This window comes from Rousettus aegyptiacus, unplaced genomic scaffold, assembly GCF_014176215.1.
Source record: "Rousettus aegyptiacus isolate mRouAeg1 unplaced genomic scaffold, mRouAeg1.p scaffold_m13_p_7, whole genome shotgun sequence".
In the NCBI taxonomy this organism is placed as follows: domain Eukaryota; kingdom Metazoa; phylum Chordata; class Mammalia; order Chiroptera; family Pteropodidae; genus Rousettus; species Rousettus aegyptiacus.
This window is the reverse complement of record NW_023416310.1, coordinates 66,235,421-66,260,101: the sequence shown is the minus strand read 5'-3', so window position 1 is coordinate 66,260,101 and position 24,681 is coordinate 66,235,421. Positions and strand designations below refer to the sequence as shown.

Genomic DNA, 24,681 nt, shown 5'->3' with positions numbered 1-24,681 from the left:
TAGAAAGTAAGTCTCCTGTCTGCTACCTCAGGAATAGAGACATGGCTGCCAATGTTTTAGGAGCCAGGTGACAAGGACAGGTGAGGCAGAGTCCTCATTCAGGACACAAACTTTCATTTATTTCTCCACTTGTCAGACTGTCCTCTCATTGTGCCTCTGTTCTGCTGGTTCCCTGAACCTAGAGGCTTTTTAGTTCAGAGAATAAAGTATCCTGTCTCCTGTGGGAATTTGAGGAAGTACCTGCCAGGTGTGTGGGAATAGGTGAGAGGAATCTCGGGGTCTAATTATTCCCTGACCCAGTGTTCAATCTTCCAGGTTTTGTGCCAGGGCCCACGGAGTCTGAGCCTCTCCAAGTTCGTTGAGGGAGAATCGGCTTGCTGCATTAATTATATCTTTCTCATCTCTTTTTCAGCTTTCAAATTTATGCTGAAATTTCTTTTCCACTGTTGAGCCCTCTTCCTTATGAGTTTACACTGTTTTAAATTCCTCCCTGTCATTGGAGGGGTGTCTTAGGAGGAAGGAGACGTCACAACATGTTGAGACAGCCACGTTTGTCCATAAATTCTACAACCAACTAGAAAGTATGTGATTCATTTCATAGGCACGGCCTTAGCTGTACAGCACATCGTCAGCTGAAATTCATCTAACCACTCCTGGAATCAGCAGAGCTGAAGGGAATTATGATTCCTTCCTGTTTTCCTTTTAGGCATATCAGAAATATATCATTTAATCTCCCCTAAATACAACTGTGGGCAATGGTTTAGTATATGTTATTCCAATTATCTTTATTCTTTCTATATATATCTATATATGAAATGCTTTTTTATTTCTAAAATGGATCATTGACACATTTTTTTTTAGCAATTTGATCTTTCCCTCTATTAGACATTTTTTCATTTTCAATACACACGATCCACCTAATTTTTCCGGTACCAATAGTAAGTATTCCATTGGAAAACAGATCAAAATTTATTATATCACAATTATCGACTGAGGTTTACACATATTCTTTTTTGTCACTGTTATGTTTCAGTGATGGTAATGCCACCCACAGAATTTTTCTAGATTAAATTACTGGAAATAAAATACTTGGTCAAAGGGCACAGTTTTTTCAGTTTTAATAGGTAGAGTCAAGTTCTTCCTTCCCAAAAAACAATGTGGCAATGACGCTGTCCTATTTCCAAAATTACTTTGTACATATATATGTACTTACATGCTTTTTTCCCCAAAATGCTTTGACTTTTGTCATTCCCGTGTCCTTGTGAGAGATAACGGACATTCAAACATAAAGCGGTATGTGACCGAAGCAGAATTTCCTGTAAACCAGAGGATGGAAACCAGAGTGGAAGGCAACATTTAGACGTCTGGCCCAGGAATTGCCATTTGTCCCTCTGATCTTCGACAGTAACTGTCTTACACATAAATATAAACTTGTGTGTCGGCCGATGGGCTCTGTCCAAACCACTGGCGCTTGCCTCTCAACATCCTTCTGCGCTGTGTGGAAGTCTTTGCTTGCACATCTCGCGTGACATGGCCTGGCCTCCAGTCAGTCTGCTGGGCCACCTGCCCGAGAGCCCTACCAGTATGTCCATGCTGCCTCCCAGAAGAGGCCCTGAGCACTACCACCAGCCTCCTCGCCACTTCTTCTTGTCCTTTTATTGGAAAGCGCCGGTTTTTTAAAATTCATGTACTGTCTTGGCGGTTCACTGCAAGGAGGATGAAAATCCGCTGGGCACTTTGCTCCTGGTGGAGGGCTTTTCACAGGACATCCGGAAAGCAGGAAGATGGGGTCTTGGTGCTTTTCTTGGCTCCCCCTCACCCTTCTCTCCTTTATCTTTTCAGCCCCGTCGGCAGCTCCCTTGAATGTCACTGTGCTCCTGAATGAATCTGGTGACAAGGTGGAAGTCCAGTGGGTCCCACCCCCGATCGAGCGGCAGGAGGGGACCCTGGTGGGCTACCGGCTCTCTCATGTGTGGCAGAGCACCCACATTTCTGTAAGTCCCCGCGCCTGCGCACATGGGGGGTTGAATCTGAGCTGGTTTCTGCTGTTTCAGAGGTGTTTGGTCTATTACCAGGAGACCAGGCATTACTGGCTTAGGTACCTTTCTGTGGGAAACGGAGTGTCATAAGAATTAGAGGCAACCAAGTGGTTGTAAAGGTCTGAGGACTCACTGGGGCCTCAACCAGCCGTTCATTGATTGATGCTGTACCCATGTGTGGGATGCACCTCTATTGTCACCCAATTCTTATGTCCGGAGAACTTGGGCTCTTGCAGGAAGATACTGTGAAGGGCGGGGCTGCAAGGCTTAGCAGGCTGGTAAGTCATGGCCTCTTGGAGATTCCAGAGGACACTTTTCTGAGCAAGACTTTCAGGAAAGTGCCCAGCCATGTGGAGACTGGCGAGGGGTGACAAGAGGGCTCAGTGAGCAGTGGCCACCTTCACAGGTCTCCACAGGAGCTGAAATTAGACACGAGGCTCAGTGGACCTGAGCAAGGCACTTGTCACACATGGCACAGCACACAGCAGGAGCATCGGCCTGGTGGTGCCGATTCCCTGTCCTCAGGCCGAGCATCCTTGGGGAAGAGCCGGCACCTTGAGTGGCAAGAAGCACATGGCCGCATTCTGTGCAGCTACATGGCTGTCTTGCTGCTGCCATCCTGACCAACTTCACTGCTTCCCTGGCAGTCCCGGGCTGCTTGGGCTGTGCAGTGTGGCCTGCTCAGCAAGACTGTGGAGGGTGCTCGGGGCCCGACTGACTTCCTCTCCAGCGAAGGTGCTACTTGATCTGGTCTTGGGGTAATTTTGACAGGTGAAGGTGGCAAAAGATAAGACGAGAAGAGGCCTGACGTGGCAGCTGTGGGGGTCATGACTCGTTGAAGGTCAGGAACACGACTGATTGGAGGGGTGTGGCATGAGGGAGCCGGGCCACAGACTTGTGGCCATGTGACACTGGCCGAGGTGTCAGAGTTGGTAGATGGCCTGGGAGCCCAGGAGAGTCTTCAGCCCAGGATACGACCTGAGACTTATATGCTGATGAAGATGGCCGATGCAACTGTTACCCTTTTACAAGTAAGAAAGTTGAGTTCACCAGTAAAAGTAACCTTCACACCTGCTCTCTTTTCACCAGAGTGTAATATTGTGCACAGCACAACAGCCAACAAGAAGTGGAGGGGTCCGTGTGAAATCTAGCTGCCCCTCTTGTACAGCCAGTGCTCTTCCAAAGAGCATGACGTTTTAGATGTGACTCCCATCACGCCCGGCAGGACCCTGTTCCTACTGCTGTGAGGTCTAAAAATTAGCTGGTCCAGGACAGGAGCAGGGGATGCAGCTGGGTGATGATGCCTGACTGTGGGGAGCAGCTCCCGACAGGCCCCTTCCCACTTGGGACAGGCAATGCTGACATCTTTGTGGCAGGGTGATGCCTGGTTTTACCATCAGGACTGTCTACCTACCAGCGCCGTGAAGAACACGCTTCTTTTGTGTTTCATGTTCCCAATGCATCTAACCCTGGAGATAGATTGGATTTTGACGCCCTCATGGCATTGGTCCAGGCAGGCGTCATATGAAAGTAACAGCCTCTTGGTGAGACAGAGGGACGGGGAACGGCGGCACCTGCTAGTGAACGTCCAAGCTTCGTTTCCATCATTTTCAACCCCACACCATCCAGCTTTCACCAAAACCACTGTTTTCCAGTAGGACAATTGGGGTTCAGTCTTTCCCTTTTCTTGCCTCCGTTTACCTGGCAGGAAGCAGACTGATGGGACGGAGAAAGAAGAGGCCTCAGCAGCCCGTGGCCTCGCACTCACAGTGAATCACGGCAGCGGTTACTCGTGCCGGTCGGGCCCTGCAACAAGGAGACATACAGCCACAGGGAGGGCCCCCATTTCCTAGTCTTTCATATCCAGGCATTGCGTGGGTCCCCTGGACTAACTGCATTTGCACCCTGGCTAGGTCAGGGGAATCGAATCTCAAAGAAAAGTTTCTTTTCATAGCACCGAGTTCTTAGGATGGTCCACGAAGGCCAGTTATGTCACATTCAGTGGGAATTCTGTGTCTCTCTGGTTGTCCCTGGACAGTAATGGTCAGCCGACACCCTGCAGGCCACCCTCTGTCCTTTTCTGGTGTAGGTGAGAGCCCCTTCTTCAGACGGGCCTTGAGCTGAAAGGCAGGAGTGGTGAAAGCCCCGAGAGTGAGGCAGCAGGGATCCTGGAGCAGTAACTGCCAACAACACTCAGCTGGGCTGTACATTCTTGTCACCTTTGTCCAGATGGTCCCCTGTGCAGCGAGAGCAGTGCTTCCACAGTTAGGGCTGTGACCCTTCCAGCCATTTCCACCTTGGAGATGCTGGGTCATCTGAGCAAGAGGTCATTTGCATTGAAATCATGCTATACTTTGTGCATCAGGACGGTCTTGTGATAACAGAGGACTCAGTAGCCCGCTTTACTTTCCATGACGTGCTGACATCCAGGGGGATCAAACACACAGGGCGGCTCCCCCACATGTCTGGTTTGAACGGGTTCCTCTGCCAGCTTTCAAAATCAAAATTAAAATAATATTTGAGAATATGGGTATAGTCATGCCTCTCTTTACACACCTGGCCTCAAAATCGAATGGATAAATTATCCCAGTTTTGAAAATCGTGATCTTCCCTAAACTGCATTGAAGGTTGCCGTTTAAGAATATTCTTAAGAATTGTTAAACCTCCACTAAAATATCTATCATGTATCTTTCTAACCACTACTGCAACACTTATTATAATTCAACCCCTAAAGTGAGATAATTCCTTATATATTTCCAAAAAGTGTTACCAGGAAGCAGTGCCTCCATACCTCAGGTCTCAGCTGTCATGTGGCCATCAGTACAGTCAGGTGACGTTTGATTCAGGCCAGTGCTGCCCCCAGCCCTTTACATGGATTAGCACTGTACTCACCTAGGGAGCAAGAGGTGGAACCGAGAAGCGATTCCTCTGGGTTGTCCCAGCAAGCCAGAAGCCCTAAACCAATAGGTGTTGTGAATGACCTTCATGTTTATTTCTAAGCAGTTAATTCTGTTTTTGTGAGGGTTCGTCTTCTGGGAATTTGTTCTTCCACAATCATGCATTTCCTGTCATTAAATTTCCACATAAATGCATTTGAGTCTTTGTCACCAAAAGGTACAGAGCCAGAAGCAGACCCTGGCCAGGCATGGAGTCACGTGCGCTGCTGGTGGGGAGGTGTGAGGTGCGTGTGTCGTTCCTCAGCCGCCCACCTGGCTCACGGCAGGGCTGCAGGACTGGGGCGTGGACCAGAGAGTTGCTTAGTGGGTGATTTTCTATCCCCCCCAAATTAGAAAATGGCCCACTAACTCATAATCTAAGCTGGGTTGGGTACAAGCTCACAACGAGGTGTAACTGAGCCCTACAGATCTTGCTCATGGCGCAGTGCACCTAGACAGCGATGTGTCATAGCCATCATATCTGCCAAGGGACTAATCTTCATTTTCCAGCTGTTGAAAAGACACAATAACTGTATAACATGGTGGAGGTATCCGGTACGTGCAGTAGCCATCACACCATGATACACGAATGTGCTACATCGACACGTTGTGAGCCTTAAATCTGTATAGTGCTACATGCCAAGTGTATTTTAACTGAGAAAATTGGATTCACCAAAACCAAAATGCTCTATTTCTAAAACAGATATTGCCTGAATGTACCAAAAATTGTTAATTATTGAATCGTTTACTTAATTAACAAATATAAAAAAAAGTAGGCTAGGTCTCTTTGTGACAACAGAGTCCAATGGGACAGAAACCCCCCAAAATTTTAAGGCCATATTCTCCCTTTTCATCCCTTGTCTGTAGGCATTTCTTGGTCATGATGGTCATTGCCTGTCAGATTTAGAAACAGACCCTGGGTGGCTGACCCAGCTGTCCCCTTGGTCACGAGTGAGGGAACTGCCCTCTCCCTAAGGGCCGGCTGGCTCCACCCTGCACCATGGTTAGCAGTGATCAGCATGAGACCGAATGGCCAGGGGAGAAAGTTACCCTAAAACCAGGCCCCTGCTGTTCATCAGCGACCAGTGACATCCGTGCCCATGTGATGTGACAGTCCTCTCTCTGTGTATAGTGGCCATCTGCACACAGATGTGAGCTCAGCTCTCCATAACTCAGAGATAAAAACATATGTGGTCACCCCTCAGCTCCCACTGAGAAGCTGGCGCCAGACTCACAACTGGCCCTCCCACAGAGAACACTGCTACCAGAGGCCCACATGTTGGACAAGACTTCAGTCCTAGTTCTTTTTTCAACCATCAGTTTCCCCCTATGTTTTCACTGCTCATGTTACATGGCAGTGGCTTTAAAACAAAGTAAAAGTAAAACCAGATTTCTGAAAATTGGGCAGGTTGTGCCTTTGTCACACTAGAGTTGAAAACAGCAGCGTCGCTGTCCTATTGGCAATCTTAGAGGCTGTCCCATCAAAGGAGCAGGCGCCCACCGTGCTGGCCAGGTCAGTGGCGGATGCAGGAGGCTCCTGGGTAGTGTCTTTTCCAACTCTAAGGGGTCTCGAGGCATCATCTTCAGTGGCACTCTAGGTGCTGTGCCCTCATGGCTGCTGCCAACCCATCTTGCATCCCTGCCTTTGGTTCCTCTGGCTGTGGCCAGAGGGAGGAGGGGACACTGTGGAAACTCAGTTGCTGCCCCTGTGACAGGGGAGGGATGACGTCCCTTGGGAGGCACTGAGGCTGAGCAGGCAATGTGCCCCAGGTACGTTGATGTTTCATATCCTATCCTATCTTCTCCATCCCCAGAAAGAGCTATCTGAGGATGTCGGCCAGCATGGCAGCCGTGCTGAGCTCCCTGTCCAAGTCCGCAATGCCACCTGCACAGTGAGGGTTGCTGCCATCACCAGCGGCGGAGTTGGGCCTTTAAGCGCCCCAGTGAAAGTCTTCATCCCTATAGCTGGTAAGAGTGGGCTTCCATGGTTGACAGCACATCCGCCAGGCAGCGCTGACCATCCTAGAGTGCCTGTGAGCTGGGTGGCTTTTTTAAGGCTGAAAAGTGTGTTTGCAGTGGTCGAGGTCAACAGGTGACATGCTTGGCCAACACTGGTGTCCTCCGCTGGTGCCATGTTGAATGAAGCTGCCTTACTGGGGAACCCACTTGGGACCAAGTTGGGTGAGGCCTGCAGGGTGTGCTTGAGTGATGTGTGGGGGTGGTGCGGCATGGCTCACCGAGCACTCTGCAGCCTCACTGCTCATTCACCTGCTAGTGTGCATTTTGCCGTCTCAATCTGTGTGCATGCCGCATTACTGCCTGTCGTGGCCTCAGACAGCATGCTTCATGGTTGGTCAGCTTAGAACTTGCAATGTTCCGAGAAGCTGTCCCCAGTCAGCCCTGGGCTCCCTGAGCTATGTGCCCAGCCCTGCACTCTGGCTTCTGCAGGTCGTTGGGGTGTTTTTGGACACAGTGCCACCCTAGTGACCCAGACACGGTGCTTGCTTCCGTAGTCCTGGGGGGCCACCTTGGTTCTGGTTCTGCCCCACCCTGGGTTGTTTGATGTTAAACTGCTGTCATCAGTGCCACGCATGGGCATTGCTGGGGGCGTAAACTGTGCGTGCATGTACATGTCCTTGCAGACATGCCTTTGTGGGTAGACAGGGCTGGCGAGCAGAGCACTGAATTCCCGTTTGGCTCCTCCAGGGACCCTCAAATGCGCACCCTCTTCAGTGCACAACTGCAGCCATATTACAGTCCCCGCAGCCCCAAGGCTCTGTGCCTGGCGACCGCGAGTAACTGGTGATGGGGACACAAGGCTTGTCTGCGTGGTAGAAATCCAAATACAATAATACTCTAATTCCAAAGGCATAGGTTAAAAATTCGGACTTTAGGGCAACAGCTTCCATCCCCACACGTGACAAGCTCTCCTGTAGAAACTATAGAAAGCTCTGCTGTACCGGCAGTCCTCGCTCTGCAGGGCTCCAACATGCCACGTGTCGGTCACCGACATTGGGTTCAGTAACACGCTCCCTAACAAGGTGACTCAATTGTGAATGACCTTCACATATTAGCTATGAGTAATCATACACACAAACACACACTTCACACCAGCTCTGCGGTCCCCAAGTCTATGCAGATAACAAGGGCGCATCGTGACCATGGCTATTGTGGTGTGGCTGGTCACCACACTTTTATTATTCTTCACACTCACATCTAAGGCATGTCATCTTGTCACCACCTTGTCTCCCAGCAACAAACCCCCATGACATTTTATGAAAGTGAGTACTTGAAAGAGGGGACCAGCAAACAAGGGAAGAAAGGAAACGTGGGAGTTTGAAGTGGGTTTGAGTAGAGTGTGTCATGGGAAAAACAGCTAGGGGCTCAGAGAAGGTGAACTTAGCCACCTGACGGAAATGGTCACACCGATGGACGATGGCAAAACTCTGCACATGAAGGACCTCCCGGAGGATGAGATCACAAAGGGTAAGATGTTGGGAGCCGATCGAGACTCAGACTGGGCTGTGACAGTTCGCAGGCATAGACAGTAGCTGCTGTCCATGTCACACGTGCTAGGACGGGAAGCAGGCCAGCCCTGTCCACACTGCTCTTGAAAAGCATTTACAAAGAAATAAAATGTTTTCATTCTCACTGTGGTTTCAACTGCAGCATCCCAGATAAATGTTTGTTTTGCCATTTGTCACCTCCTTATGCCTGTGTAGCTGACATGAAGGGAGTTTGCCCACTGGCTCCTGACACCCTCCTCCCAGCCCCAGCTTGGGCAGTGTCATCCAGGAATCCCACCCCTGCAGACTGCGGGATGGAAAAGGACCTGGTTCTAAAGCCTCTGACTGCCTTTCTTCCTGTTACAGGCCGGTGCTTCCTAGGGGTTTCGGACCCCATGAGGATGCTCTGAGTGACTTCCGTTGGTCTCTCTCCAGGCTGGGTAGATTACGCCCCCTCATCAACCCCAGCACCTGGCAGTGCAGACCCCGTGCTCATCGTCCTTGGCTGCTTCTGCGGATTTGTCCTGATTGGACTGGTTTTCTATGTTTCTCTGGCCATCAGAAAGAGGGTCCAGGAGACAAGGTTTGGGTAAGTGTCCCAGTTAAAGATATTCTGCTGTGGTATCGATGTGGTCATTACACCAGTGGATGATGCCAGGCCAGCATCCTGTATCCTAGCTGGGTGCCCAGTCTTATGGGTACCCCGGGATATCCAGCCTGGAGCGGCGCTCATTCACAGAGAGGGTTTTTATTAGAAGCCTTTAAAATTATTCTAATTATTAATTGATTAATTGATTAATTAATTTTAAAAAATGCTAGGAGGAAGTTCACCAAAGCCTTAGCGATTATGGGTGGCATCATGGGTGATTCTGAGTTTTCCTCTTTTCCTGTATTTTACAGATTTTTTATAACAATCATTATTTTCTAATGAAGAAAAACTTTATATTTTCATATTCAAATTTAAAAGCAGAGGCTTTATCTTATTATACATGCGACTTTTATAACCAAAAAGTAATCAAATATTAAGAAAAATGAGAAGCCACGTTAAAATGACCCAAGAAAAGAAGCTGTGTGTGTAATTGTTATTTTTGGAATGGTGTTCTACTCCAGTGCCTGGGCAGTGGGTTTGGACTTCCACAAAGTCCCGTTTGTCACTCGCAGGGTGGAGGAGGTCTTTCATAAAACAGGCAAGTTGTTGATAAGGACGGGAAGTGGCTGTGATTTGGAGGTGGCTCTGCTGTCTCTCATGGCCATGCCATTAGCATGTGGTGATCCATCCAAAACCTGGGTCTGGCATTCATTCTGTCACCAAAATGGGTCTCTTCTCTTGCCCAGGCTTCCTTTGTGTCCCCTCACTCTAAATGGTCTGCAAGGTCGTTACTAGTTCTAAGTGCTATGATTCTGAATGGAAACTTTCAGAATCAGTCAGTAATGCAAAGGAGCTGAGTCTAAGATGATGGTGTCCTCAAGAACTAGTGACAGCATGCAGCTTTTATCATTGAGTGGGAATCCATGGTTACCGCTATGGAAACAGTAATTGATACAAAAGGATGCATAGACCTATTTGAGGGCACCGTTCATGTAGGCTCAGTAAAGCCAGAACCAACAAGGTGATGGCCACAGCTCTGGGCTGCCCTGAGCTCCTGGGCCCCCTAGCCAGCAGCAGAGGGACTCCGGAGTGCTGGATGCAGAGGAAAGGGTGCTGCTTTGCCTCTGGAGGCTTGCTCTAGCACTTGGGAACAGCACGCCGCAAAGCCGTCCTTCCCAGTCTCTGGAAATTCAGTACTGTTTGCTTCTTCCAAAGCCCCCCCTCGGCACCCTCCTTCTTTGCTTTCCTTTAGAAAGAAATGTAATATTTTTTAGGACATTATATATTGTGAATATATTTTGATTCCGGTTTTAAGACACATGAAAGGCAAAGTGCCGGAATGAGATACCACCTGCAACAGCGAGAAAACTATTCCATCCCTGAGAACAAGCCCAGTAGGTATTCAGAGGCTTCATGGAAAAACTTAGTAGACTTTACCAACAACACAGGAGAAAACATAAATAAACGGAGAAATAAACGTACTCCACGTTCATGGCTGGGAAGGCTCAGTTTGGTGGTGAAGTCGTTCCCCCCAGCTAGCCACAGATCTAATACAATCACCCTCTCAAGTGCTACAGGGTTGTTGATAGAACTTGGCAGGCCACTGTGATCATGCACCTGGAGAAGGTTGTGAGCAGGACAGCAGAACAGGCGCCCACTGTCTGGGTGCGTGCTGATGTCTGTCTCTGTTCACGCAGGAATGCTTTCCCCGGGGAGCATCTGGAACTAGTCGTCAACTACACAGCGAAGAGGTCCTTCTGTCGGCATGCCGTCGACCTCACTCGTAAGTCGCCTTTCCTTTCCCTTTCTCAGCAAAAGTTAAAATAGTGCGAGCAGAGAAAACAAAGTGAACTGGCAGGTTTCTCACAAAAGCCAAGGCCATCAAAGAATGGGTGCTCGTAGCGTGTGAGGCATCTTCAGCCAGCAGCAAGCGGGTGGGCAGACACCACCCTGTGCCTCCCTGTTGGCTGGGGCCAAAAACCCCCAATGCCATGAGACCGGGGGGAATGAACTTGGGGTGATGGAGAAGAAGTGGGTGCAGGTTGAGGATTGGAAGGCAACAGCAAAACAGCTGACAGTCTCAGAGCTCGTTCCGTTTCTTCCTGGCAGCCAGCTCAGAACGATTTGCTCACACACTTCATAATAATGATGATTTGAGCTTTGCTGGATCAGAGTAGGGATAAAAGGTAACTGTGTTCTTGAATAACAGAGCTGAAAGTATGTGCAAACATCAAATGCAAGTTTCTGGGTAGTTGCCAAAAAACAAAACCATGACGACAACCAAATATAACAATGATGGAATACAGGTCGCTGTGAAATAAAAGCTCATGTGATATGGAATGTTACGAATTTCCTTTTCTCATTTAGCAGTTTTTACTTTCAGAGATTTGTTCTTGCATTCCTTAAACACACACACACACACACACACACACACACACACACAATTTAGACCAATTTCTTTCCTTTATTTGAGGACCAGCTGGGTAAAAATTTTTCCCTGAGAGCTTACGTTTCCTTTCTGATTACCCAGTTTTTTCTTTCAAAGCCTTGCTCATTCCCTAACTGCGCACAAACAGTCATTTGCCAGGGGAGCACTGACTAGGTCTCCCCAACCTAGTTACACTCTCGCAGGTGGCGCTTACTGCCAGCGCTGCATACTGATGCCTGAGCTATTACAGACACCTTACCTTCCAGCACCCGCCAGGCACTCGGAACAGCACTTTCTGTGTCAGATCGAGGCTCCACATGCCATGCATGAACAGTGCCTGGTGCTCTCGGGGTTTCCCATCATTTTGGCACCTCCTCCCCTGGCATGGAGAACGAGGGTGCCAATGGCACCTTTGTCTCCCGCCCTTAAGGATAAAACAAGAAACACTCCTAGGAAAGGACCTGCTGAACATTCTCCACACCAAGCCAGGGTGGACCTCCCGAACGGGAATGTGATGGCTGGCCACTGCCGCACCTTCTGGGGAGAAATGTGGTTCTGAGTTTGATCATCCTTCAGAGCTGACATGGCTCTGAAGGATTCATTTTCCTCGCTTTAATCAAAGTAGAATTAAACGGAATGTTTTACTACTGGCATTTTATGGGGAGAGCTATGGATATAAAATGGAAAAAAAATGTTTAACTGTTTGATGGGGCTTTATATATAATTTTCATCACGTTCCAATGAAAGGAAGCACAATGACAACTCACATGTCCCCTGTCACTCTTGGTTCAGTGCGCGGCTTGGGGGTCAGTGAAGACCTGCAGAGGAAGCTGGAAGACGTTGTGATTGACAGGAAACTGCTGACCCTTGGGAAAATCCTGGGCGAAGGTGAGCTGTTTACTTCCTTTCGAAATATAGGGTGAGGAAGTAGGTAGTTCACAGTCATTTTTTAAAATATGTGTTTATTAAATAAAATAACCATTTTTGTGACTCTAAGTGATAATTCACATTGTTCTATGTCATCATTTAAAATGAAAAAGTAAATAGTGATTTTTGAAATGCAGATCTGGCGCATGAAGGGCACATGCACCCACAGTCGGCTAGAAAATAGGAATTTTCTTCCTTCCTTGAAAAGCATGCAGTTCAGTGGCTGGTTTCCTACTTCGTTCAAATTGATTCTTCCAGTTCTCAAGTGTACTGTGTGTTCCCAGCAACTTGCTATGTAAGTGGGAACAAGGCTGAAAATATATGTTTAGTTCGTCAAATTGATCTTAGGATTAATGATAATGATATTCAGAGTTTCTATTTTATAAATCTCTTTATTGTTATTATTATTTATTATTATTTATGCCTATAGCACCTGGTCTTCCTAGGTGGTCTTCCATCCAAGTACTAACCAGGCCTGACCCTACTTAGCTTCTGAGATCAGACATTGGGCTTGTTCAGGGTGGCATGGCCATAGACCATAGATACCATAGATTGAGGCTACACTGGGGCGCAAACCCTGGACCTTCTGCGTATAAAGCACATGTTGTGCTAACCACTACACTATGGAACCACATGTTCTATTTTATGAATCTCAAAAACATTTTCCATGCAGTCCAAATCTGCCAAGCTGGTGACAAACAGGAGGCTGGTGTCTGGCCTGTGCCCTGGTGTGTGCGTGGGGTGGCCTGGCACCCAGCTGCCACACACGGGCCTCTCGCAGACCACATGAAAACAGCAGCTCTGGTACCGTGGTGTCTGTGGGCAGTGGAGAGGTCCACACAGAGGTCGTTTTGCTTCACAGGAGAATTTGGGTCTGTCATGGAAGGAGACCTTTGTCAGCAAGATGGGACCTCGCAGAAAGTGGCCGTGAAGACCATGAAGTGTGAGTAGTCACCAGTTAAACCCATTCTTCTGGGTTCAGTGTCTGGTTCTCCCTGAGGCCAGAGTGGAGGTCAGGTGTTGCAATGCCAGTCACTGATGGGTCGGAATGACATGCAGCAAGAACATGCGTGTCGTTCTCTTTCTTGCTCACGTGTCATTAGTGACTCCACGTAAGGCATGAATTTCTGGGCAGGGCTGATTCAGTAGCAGCATGTGACCCCACAACTGTCACCATTCGAGTCTTCAGGTGTCCAGCTGACCTCTCATAAAATGGGCTACGATCACGTGACTCGTCCCCTGCAGCCATCTTCCTAGTGCTCTCAGAGGGTCAAGGTCGGCACTTAGTACAGTACCATCCTTTGTATTGCTTCCTCATTAAGCCCTCCATCAATTCAATATGATTTTTCATCAAGGAGTAAAGTAAAATTGGTCTCCTAAAATTTAAATCCAGTGTTTATGGGGCATTAAAGCGTAAATTAGGTTAGAAGCATGGCTTGAGACTTTTTTATAGATTCAGAGGCTGAAGTTTCACTTCAATTTTGAAAAGGAACCATGATAACCAGCCAGTCATGTGGGCTGGTGTTTCTTGCCTTTCCCAGTAAAGGGCAACTCACCATGTGCCTGGGACACTGCAGCTGGTCCCATTCCATCAGCCCAGCAGCACCCTGAAGTTAGACACTCGCTGAGCCTGAACTCCCATTCTTTTATCAGACCTCACAGTGTGTTGGGGCGAGGCTCCTCCTCTCATCCCCATTCATTGAGTAGGAGGTTCAGGGGCCCTGGTCATGGGAGCCAGGCCTGGGTCCTGCTGTCCTTCAACATTTGTGGAACGACTTGCATAGAAATTGACTACGCTGATCACCAAAGGCTGAAGGGTGGCCCCCCTGCCCTCCCATCCCTGCACCTCCCTGGTCGCTAGTCCCTTGGGGAGGGGTTTGCAGGCTGACTCCCACTCCTGCTCCACCGACCTACCTGCTTCTTTGCAGCAAAATGGCAGACATTTGTAGGTCTATAGAATTATCTTTAACTTTTTAAAAATTTGCTTTAATATGAAGATTAGTATGCACTAAACCCAGAGGATGGGCAGACTCTATGCCAGGTGTGATGTCTGTCCATCCTTGTGACCTGTTAAAGCAGGTCCCCTGAGGTATGCCTGGCTTTGCGTGCACTTCTGTTTGTTTAGTTTCAATTGTGGTAAAATGCGCATGACATAAAATCCACCCTCCTCACCATTTTTAAATTCCGTGGCAGTAAACACATTCAAGTGGCTGTGCAACCATCACCACCTTCTCCCGAAATTTTTCATCTTGCAAAGCTGACACTCTGTTAAACGACTTCCCTGTCCCCTAAGCACCCACCCTTCTACTTCTGTCTCTGAATTCACCTCCTGCAAGGAAGTACCATAGAAGTGGGGTCACATGGTATGTGTCCTCTTGCAGCTGCCTATGTAACTTAGCATAGTATAGAGTTTTAAATGTCTCTCTCAAGCTGGTTTAATTCCAGAAACTTGATGAAAGTGTGTCTGGCTCACAGACAGGATTGAGCAACCAGACTCCCGGGTGTGCTGACCACAGAAGCATGTGTTCTTTATTTTTTTTTAAATCAGAACTGATTGCAATAGGTCAGTTGGATTTGATTAGGTGTTTTGTTTTGTTTTTAATTCACATGCTTTAATTTTTAGAGCAGTATTAGGTTTATAGAAAAATTGGGCAGAAAGTACAGTTCCCCATGCCCTTGCCCGACACAGCTGCCCCTGTTAGCAAGCATCTCGTGAGGCAGATAAACCCCTAGTGACACTTTATCGACTGAGGTCCATGGGCACATCAGAGTTCTCCCAGTGTTGTACATTCTGTGGGTGTCACTCCTGTGGCAGCACGTGTGCCCCGTCATGTGTCATGTGTCCACCGTCACCATGTCCTACAGAAGTCCTACCTCCCTAAAGTCACCTGCACACCACCTGGTCACCACCCCCTTCCCCTGCCCCTGACGACCACTTATCTGTGCACTGCCACCACAGTCTTGCTTGTGCCTGTCCCTATCCCAAAGGACATTACCCAGGCAAATGTCTTTCGTCTCTCCTTTCAGTGGACAGCTTTTCCCAGCGAGAGATTGAGGAGTTCCTCAGCGAGGCTGCGTGCATGAAAGACTTCAGGCACCCAAACGTCATCCGACTTCTAGGTACCAGGACGCGGGGCTGTGCCAGAGGGTGGTCTTGGGAGCAGAGACACATGCCGGATCCAACCCCAAAGCTCTTTATTGACATGGGGTTTTCACCCAAAGGGCTCATCCCTACAGCTTTGTTTTCTAAGGTTGATGGTAAAAACGAGACGCAGTTTAAGGTCAGAACTTGGCTTTTTAGCTCCATTAGCTATGAAACAGAAAAAGGGAGGTCAGATTCCAGCAGTTGCTGTGTAAGTGACCCTGTTACAGGAGGAAGAGCAGCCCGCGAATAAGCACTTATCTTGCAGACCGTTTCCCGCTATCCAGTGACTGGATAGATGCTAAATTCTTTGGGGAGCTTTCAGAGTGTGTTTAACGCTTCAGGGAGAAGTGAAAACTAATGTTTGTATAAGAGAGGCTGTCACTCATTTGTGGTTATTGACTTGGGCAGACAGAACAATCTTGCTTTGTGACTGTACCACGGGCTGCAAGAGCTTGCCAAGCCTGGTGTCAGGTGACACACAGGCGCTGGTTCTAGAATTCCACGATAAATGGGCTTTTCCTGTGTGTAACCCTTAAAACTTAGAGGTGTGGATTTTACCTGGTAGCCCCTGAATCTTGTTCATATTTCAAGCATTGGGTTCTGGTGGACGTCTTCATGCGATTCAGTATTTAACTCTCACAGAAGACCAGTTCACCCTGGATGGCGATGTGGCCGCCACCCCTCACTTAAACCTAGTATTGCAGAACCGCCAGGGGTCTGTGGGCAGCCATGCTTGCTGTAGATTAACTTTTGAGCGCCTTCCTGCCCAGGTGGGCACAGATCTGAAAGGAAAGGACACACTGAGCAGTGGACATGGTGTGTCCAGACCCAGGAGGAGGTCGGCGTGTGGGTTATGAGTGTCTGTCTTTAACTGTCCACTCGGGAGCACGTGCTTTCAGTCTGGCCAACGCTGCCACACTGCTTTTCTGCTCTCTGCTCACAGGGGCTCCTTGTGACTCACTCCACCCTTCCTTTCAGGTGTCTGCATAGAGATGGGCTCCCAGGGCACGCCAAAGCCTATGGTGGTCTTACCCTTCATGAAATACGGGGACCTGCACACCTACTTACTTTACTCCCGACTGGACACAGGACCAAAGGTAGTGACCCAGGCATCACCTTCAGACTCCCCTCAGGGCTTATGTGACAGGCCTGGCTGGACAGGCCCAGTGTCTGACCTTGGACACAGAGGAGGACGATGAGAGCATTGGCCTTTGTCCGGTGCTCACTCTGCGTCCGGGGTGACACATGCTCTGGGCCTGGTGGTTCCCATTCTGTGGGGGGAGGAAGCGACTGGCAGCAGAGTCCAGCACCCTAGCCTCATGGCAGTGGGACCAGGGCCTCGGGCTGTCGGAGCAGCCGCCTCCCCCTTCTCAGTGGCCTCTCTTTAGCTGTTTACTCTAAACTCTCAATCCCCAGAGGGCAGGTGCCCTGAGCTATTTTGCTGACACTGAGTGTGAATTCACTGCATCCTTTTCCATCTCTCCCTTTGTCACGAGCCCCCTCCTTGTGGAATCAGAAGCACGTTGGCTGCTGGAGCTTGACTATGAGTCTTAACATGGGGGAGGGGGGGCGTGGGTTCCTTCAGCTGCACCCTGCTTTCCAGAATCACTTTAGGGCCCCCACTCCTGTGGTCCTTCCATATGTTTTAGAATCTGCTTGTCCGTGTCAGCCAGAAGTACTACTGCTGTCTTGCATTCCTTCAAGCAAAATAACAAATAAGAGAAGCAAGTCCCCAGTGTTTTCCCAGCAAATGCATAGTTTCTACTCGCAAAAGCACTGGGATATCACCCATGGTGCAAACAAACTCCTAGGTTTTGTAAATAGGAAAAAGGAATATATTTTCACATTTTGACATTTTGCAGCCACAGGTAAAGCTGGCTGTCACAAAATGCATAGAGAAGCTGAAAAAAATCAAGGTTTTATTCATATCTTCTCTTTGCTGTCTGTTCAGCCAGTCCCCTGGGTGTCCGTGTCACTGCAGGAGTGGCCTGGGACTGGGTCTACGATCCATAGACAGAGGGCATCATTCCATTTTTGGAATCTTCAATTTCTTGCATGTTGTAGTTGTCAGAGTTTAAGTTTTGCACTTCTTTTTGTTAATTTATCCCTAAGTATTTTATTTTTTATTCTTTTTACAGATAAAATTATTTTCTTTTTTTACTTAAATTTTTTGGGGTGACATTGGTTAATAATGTCGTATAAGTTTCAGCTATACAATTCTGTAGTGCACCATCTGTCTGTCGCATTGTGTGCCCACCGCCCGAAGTCTAATCTTCCTCCACTGCCATATATTTGACCCCTTTTAATTCTTCAACCACCCTCCACCCCCATCTTGGGAGTATCTTGAGAAGAGAAATAAGCCAGACAGAAAGGACAAGAACCATATGATTTCACGTGGGATGTAAAACAGGAAGCAACAAACAAAGAAATGCGTGGAGGCAGACAACAGTATAGCAGTTAAAACTGTGTTCTTAATTTTTTTTTTCAGTTTGTTCATTGCTGGTGGATAGAAATACAGTTGATTTTCATGTATCAGTCTAGTATCCTACCATCTTTTTGAACTAATTTGTTAGTTCTGCCACACAACCGTCTTTTAAATGACTTTTGATCACTGTAAGAATAATATCATTGTTCTAGGAAAAAATAACACAAAGGATTAGCACCTGATACCTACTCTGCCTTCATGAATGTCAGCAGATTCGATATGTCTTAGCACCCAAATGCTTTTGGGGCTCATGACAAACGGAAAGATGGAGGAGGATGCAGTGAATTCACACTCAGTGTCAGAAATTAGCATCCAGAAAGTCAAATGGCCAGATATACAGACAGGGGCTTGAGAACCACCTGCATGATCTGTCTCTGTGTTCTCACAAGGGAGAATTAAAGCATTTTGTTGTGTACATACTGTGTGATTGACACAGGTCTTAGCTGGGAAATAGAAATCATTACAATTGCAGTATCTTCGTGAGCGCCACATTGGAAAACATGTGTTCCTTGGAAAATAAGCTGTGGCAAGCCCAGGGTCCTGGGAACAAGGCGTCGTGGATGGCCCTGCTCATGGCTGGCAGGAAGTTAACCTCTTCTCTCGGCTTTGGCTGTAATCAAGCACGTAGCTACTGCAGAGAGGGCATCATTGTCACCACCCTTGGGCTTGGCTCCATCCAGGCAGGTTTCTAGCCCAGCAGTCTGGTGTAACTTCACAACACGGAGAACTTACTAGGCTGCTGAAACTTACAGGAGAGCCCCAGCGAAACAAAAATGGAAATTCTTGTGATTGGGCAAAGACCATCCTCGTTTCTATGTTCAAGGGCAGTATCTTTCAAAACATTTCAGAGTAAAGTGATAGCCAATGTGGGTGCAGAATTGGAAAGAGCTCCTTCTACATGGGCTTTTAGCCTCAAAACATTAGACACCACCCCACCCCCGACATGCACACCCCCCTCCACAGAAGCCAGGCTACCCCCGTGTCCTCTCTTCATGGCACAGGTGCTTGGTCCCACTGCCACTCAGGACACGGGGGGTCACAGTTGACCTCATAACATGGGGAGAGAATGTTATTCATCGTCAGTGCTTTTAAAGACAGGGAGAAGAGAATGTGATATCTGCCACACAGTATCTGGTTTGTTGTTATTCTTTTGTTGTTATTTGTGATGTTGATGATGCAGAAATGAAAGATCTGTTTCTTTGTTTCTCGGCCACACACTTAGAGGTAAAAACACCATATCTGCCCACAGATGGAAGTAGTTAATAGGTTTTCCTTTTAAAAAATAATCTTGGTTCTCACTTTATCCCCAGCATATTCCCGTGCAGACACTGCTGAAGTTCATGGTAGACATTGCCCAGGGGATGGAGTATCTGAGCAACAGGAACTTCCTTCATCGTGACTTAGCCGCTCGAAACTGCATGTAAGGGACCCCTGGCATGTCCTGCGGGGTTAGACCTCATGGTGTTGGGTTCATTTCTCTCCTTCCTCCTCCTCATCTAGGATCCATTTTAAAAGTCTAGGCTATAACGCAGTTGCATCCCTTCAGTTTTCTGACTCATTCCTCAAGTACCTGGCCATCTCCACGGGAAGCCCCAGGTCCCCTCCCACAGCCCCCAAGCTGTCCTCAGAGCCCGTGTGCTTCCAGACGTCAGGGAAGATGGCTTCTGGGGCTCTCGGTGCGTCACCAGAGGCCCTGGGTTTGAGCTGGGCTCCTGCTCTTCCCGTGAGGTTCCGCTGTCCTCTTCAGGTGTTTCCATCCTTGCACGCAGGTAGCCTTGCTGGCCCAGACCCCTCACAGACCAGAGGGATGCAAGGCTATAATGTTCCCACCTCCTCCCACCCACTGTTGGTCACTGGGCAGTACCCTCTAGGCTGCTGGGTCTGCATCATTGGGTCACTCGCTGCGAACGTCAGATCCAGGAGTCAGGGCTTGGCCTGCAATCTGCTGAGGACGAGCTCTCACTGTCTGCAGGCTGCGGGATGACATGGCCGTGTGTGTCGCGGACTTCGGCCTCTCCAAGAAGATCTACAGTGGTGACTACTACCGCCAGGGCCGCATCGCCAAGATGCCCGTCAAGTGGATCGCCATCGAGAGCCTGGCGGACCGCGTCTACACAAGTAAAAGTGACGTGGTGCGTGCCGTGGTGACCCGTGCCAAGTGGGGTGAAGTGGCTGGCATTGCCACACGTTCACTCCCTGACAGACAAGGGGTGGGAGGTGGTGGTGTTGGGAGCATGTTCGCGCCATCAGACCCCCTAGTTCAGGTGGAGCCAGATTCAGGTGAGGCCCTGATATTCTAGGTGGTCTTCACATGGGCCCCTTGTTTGGCCCCATTTGTCTTTGCCACAGTACGGTGACTTCTGGCCCACAGCTAAGACACTTTATGCTCATGTTAAATTCAGTGAGGTCAATGAATGGCCTTGGGGACAGAACATGTCTGAAAGGGGCCATGTGGTAAGACCCTCTAGCAAACCCGACGACAGCAGGGGGCTGAGCATTGACGTGACAGGCTATGTCTGCCTTGGTCAGACTTCCCAGGACAGCGTTAGTAGAATGGGGACCATGACTCTCAGACCCCATGTGACTGCCATGTCCCAGCCATAACCATCAGGCTTTGAGGGAGTGACCTTTCTCAATGAAAAGTTCATTTAGCCTTTCTGCAAAGACTTGCATCTCAACCTCTTATCGCTTTGTTCTCAGTGGGCGTTCGGCGTGACCATGTGGGAAATAGCCACTCGGGGGATGACACCCTACCCTGGGGTCCAGAACCACGAGATATACGAGTACCTCCTCCATGGGAACAGGCTGAAGCAGCCAGAGGATTGCCTGGACGAGCTGTGAGTGAGCTTCACTGTCACTGGGCACCTGCTCGGCCAGCTGCTGGCTCTGCAGAGGCCTGGGGACACACGGCTGCAGGGGCAGGGGACACTCTTAGCCAGGCAGGCATGTGCAGGCGTGTGCAGAGACGTGGCACGCACAGACTTGCAGGCCAGAGCCTTTACTCATGTGGGAGGTGGTGCATGCATATGTGCGGCAGGCCCGTGCATCTCCGGGTGCAGGCACCTCTGGGAAATGCAGATGGCCTCGCTGTGCACAGGGCACCTGAGCGATGCTTGCCCTCTCGTGCCACGTCTCCCTTCTCTTTCTGAACAGCATTTCAGATAAAGCAGCCACAGTGGTGTCCTTAATTAAGATACTGAGAGATCTCAGCCCGAGACTCTGGAGTCAGGCAGGTCATCGAATTGCATAGGAGCTGATGTGACAGCACGGGTCCTTGGCCATGCCATGATAGGGTGGACCCAGAAGTACGTGTTTCAAAAGACCCATGAGGTCGGGTGCTGAGTCCAGCATGAGGGCCCAGCACTGGGAGTACACGACAAGGATGCACATCAGTCCTCGCCAGGGCAGGCAGCATGGGGACCGGCCCGGGGCTGTGAGTCACACAGACCAGCTCTGCTTCCCACTAACCATGTGGGAAGTCGTCGCAGCTGATGTGACCTCGTCATGCCTTGTTATCAGCCACAGGAAAAGTCTGGCCACAAGTTCTTCTGGAGGTGCTGGGGAGGTTCGAGAAAGCGTGTAGAGCACTCGCCCTTTGGAGACTTCAAGCGAGTGTCACATTGTGGTGCACGTTAATGGCACTCGCCGCTCTGCCCGAACAACTTGCTGACCTTCTTGGAGTGATTTCTGTAGCACTACCTCTAGCTTGTGATGTGAGCCCGAGGTGCTGAGTCTCTTCCCCACATAATAGGTCACCAGCTTGGAGAGGGACACGTTCCCCACACCCAGCCAGGCTGCAGGCATATAGGTTCCAGCGTGAAGGCCAGCAGGCACTGGGCGGGGGCATGTGCAGGCCCCCACAGGTGCCCCACACTGGCACTGTACCCTCCCCTGGGGAAGCCCAGCACAGGGCCGTGCAGATCCCCAGAACCCGTCCACACCAGACAGGGGCCTCCACTGACCAGGGCCTCAGCCTACTCAGTGGCCTGCTCGGTCACCACAGCTCTAACAGTCAGAACACTCATGAAAGATATGAGTTCTTCACAAACACCCTGAAATGCTAACTAAACTGGAGCTGGGGTTTCATGGTGGTTCCTAGAAGGGCCACGTGAGGTGCTGCTGCTGAGAAAGAGGAAGGCATCTCAGCCAAACACTGCTACGTGGATGGTTTTGTTGCCACCTCTGTGCTGGCTGGCATGTGTGTCTGCTCAGTCGGGGTCCTGGCTGGGTCTCAGCTGTCACCCGCAGCTTTGGATCGCCTCACAGAGCCCTGCAAGGGATGCCAACTAGATTTCCTATGAGAATTTTGAGGTAGAAGTACCGCAGACTCAGCACGCGCCATGTGGCCAGAGGCCAGGGAACCAGGATGTGTGGTTGGTTCTTGTGCGTGGGCTGGCCCCACACCGCGGACTAGGACCAGGTCCCCTTCTGGGTGTCTGTGACCAACAGCACCTCCAAGGGCTGTGTCTCCACATCTCTGTGTCTCCTTTTCAAAATGAGCCACACAGCTTCCTACCCACATCTGCCAAGAGGCAGTCACACAGGCTACTGGCCCCTCGCCTCTTTAGAGCTGATGCTAAGAAACATAACAGTGTCAGCAAGGGAGCACACTCATGCCCAGTGCTCCCGTCCTGCCCTCCGAGGTACCTCTTCTCATGATCAGCCAGCTCCCAATGACCAGGCAGCAGTCCTACTGATGTCCCTGTCACCTCTGTGGGACATTCATCTGAGCTCATGGCCTTCTGGCTACAGCCCTCCAGACACTCCCCAAGCTGACCACTGCGTTTCTCGCCCTGGCCTCCATTCCCATCATCCCCCAGTGACACTCGGGAGCCACCTATTTCTTTCTTCATCCTGTTGGGTCCCATCGGCCAGCAGATGCCCTTCAGAGACCCCTCCCCTCCAGCCTCCCCCCGAATGCTATCAATACCATCAAACCAGAATTGCCCAGGCTGGCAGGGCCTGGGATCACCTGCTCCCACCTATCATCACACACAAGGAAATGGTGACACGGTGACAAAAGACCCCAGCTCACCTTCCTCCCTCAGAAACCCTGCTCTACTTACTGACCAGTTCATCTACTCCCACTCGCGGCCACCCCGCCCCAGGAAGGAGAGCAGCAGCGGTCGCCACTGGCTGGCAGAGAACACACAAGGCTGCTTAGCGCTGTAGGGACACTCGCTGCTAACGTGACGTCCGCCTCTCAGGTGCTGTTTCTCTGAGCAGATGGGAGGTATTCGGTCACCCTCAGATTCAGGGATAAAGCAAGTGCTTGACAAATATGGATAAATTTATGACCTATTAATTGGTATAATTGCATCTTTTTAACTCCTCTTACAAATTGTGGTAAAATGCACAGAATGTAACATTTACCATCTTAACCATTTTTAAGTGCAGTAGTTCAGTGGTGTAAATACACTCATGTCAGACAGTGAACGCACTTTTGTGAATCTTACTTATAGTTTAGCGTATTTCATGAAATACCAAAAGTCAAAGAAAAATAACTTTCAAAGTGATATTGCTACCATGTTATATGGAGAACACAGGTTATATAAACGCTTTCTCCTAAGACACGGAAGAAATGAAAGTAAATTAAACACCGTGGCACCCCGATAGCCTAATGAGAAGGAATGTGTCTCCAAGGATAGGGTTCCTCAAAGGTCGTTTCACGCCACACCCAGCCGAGGCTCCTCTGTGTGAAGAAGGAAGTCATACAAATTGACTTGTGCCACAAAAACCTCAAAAATGGAAACAGAACCTATGTGTCAGGTCCCAGCGACCGTCGAATGAAGGTAAAATAGAGTGGCAGACCTGAGCTCACGTCCAGCCTTAGCGAGAATCAGGCTTGTCGGGGGAACATGCCCACTACTCTCAGCTCGCAGGCAAAGCTTTTGCAGGTCACCTGCCAGACGCACGTGCACGTGTTGACAGAGGCTGGGGAGCAGACAAATGTAAAGATGCTGATTGTCTTACAGGAATGAGATCTGTACGTTTGTGAATGTTGGTAGAATTAGCCAAAGTTCCGCCTGATGTGAATAGGTGTGAACACAGGAATTGTGTGTTCATGTTCAAAGCTATCAGTAATCTACTACACATGTCAGATGCACACTTGGGTCACTTCTTCATCTAGCAGTGACAATATCAGTTTCTCAGAAAAGGAAAGAATCCACAGGAAATGATGGCACAACACGCTTTTCCTAATTCAGTCATTTTTCCGTCCGACTGTGCTTGTGTCAGCATCCCTCTGCTGTGATTCTTAACTCTGTCAGACACGGGGAGCGAGGACACCCCAGACCGAGTCCTCCCTCCAGAGCACAGTGGAGGGTCACAAGGAGCCCTGGGCTGAGGAATTGCCCGGTAGGAGACTGGTTCCTGTCCTGCCATCTGCTGTCGCCATGGCCCTGGCACGTTCTGTAAGGTCCCTGAACTCAGTCTTGTTTCCTCCAGAATGGCAGGGAAAGGCTGCTGAGGAGACTAGACGTGGTGACACACACGAAGCGCTGGCACAGGGAGACACACCGCCCCCGCCCAACCCCTGGCCTTTCTGACACCACCGTCCTGGTAACAAGCCCAATTTGATGGTTCAGAACAGGAGTGTTTTCTTGTAAAGGCCCAAATAGTAAATA

General features: G+C 49.4%; 1 protein-coding gene across 2 annotated transcripts in view; it reads left to right on the top strand.

Moving 5' to 3' along the window:
* Positions 1–24,681, top strand: part of MERTK (MER proto-oncogene, tyrosine kinase) — a 73,559-nt gene that overhangs the window by 47,404 nt on the left and 1,474 nt on the right. For both annotated transcript variants that reach the window (XM_016126112.2, XM_016126113.2), the window contains exons 8-18: positions 1,843–1,994; positions 6,790–6,943; positions 8,917–9,070; positions 10,768–10,853; positions 12,291–12,386; positions 13,288–13,368; positions 15,453–15,545; positions 16,549–16,667; positions 19,366–19,475; positions 20,028–20,187; positions 20,756–20,892. In XM_016126112.2, the coding sequence (XP_015981598.2) occupies positions 1,843–1,994; positions 6,790–6,943; positions 8,917–9,070; positions 10,768–10,853; positions 12,291–12,386; positions 13,288–13,368; positions 15,453–15,545; positions 16,549–16,667; positions 19,366–19,475; positions 20,028–20,187; positions 20,756–20,892 (1,342 nt within the window). The remainder of the gene's footprint in view (positions 1–1,842; positions 1,995–6,789; positions 6,944–8,916; positions 9,071–10,767; positions 10,854–12,290; positions 12,387–13,287; positions 13,369–15,452; positions 15,546–16,548; positions 16,668–19,365; positions 19,476–20,027; positions 20,188–20,755; positions 20,893–24,681) is intronic.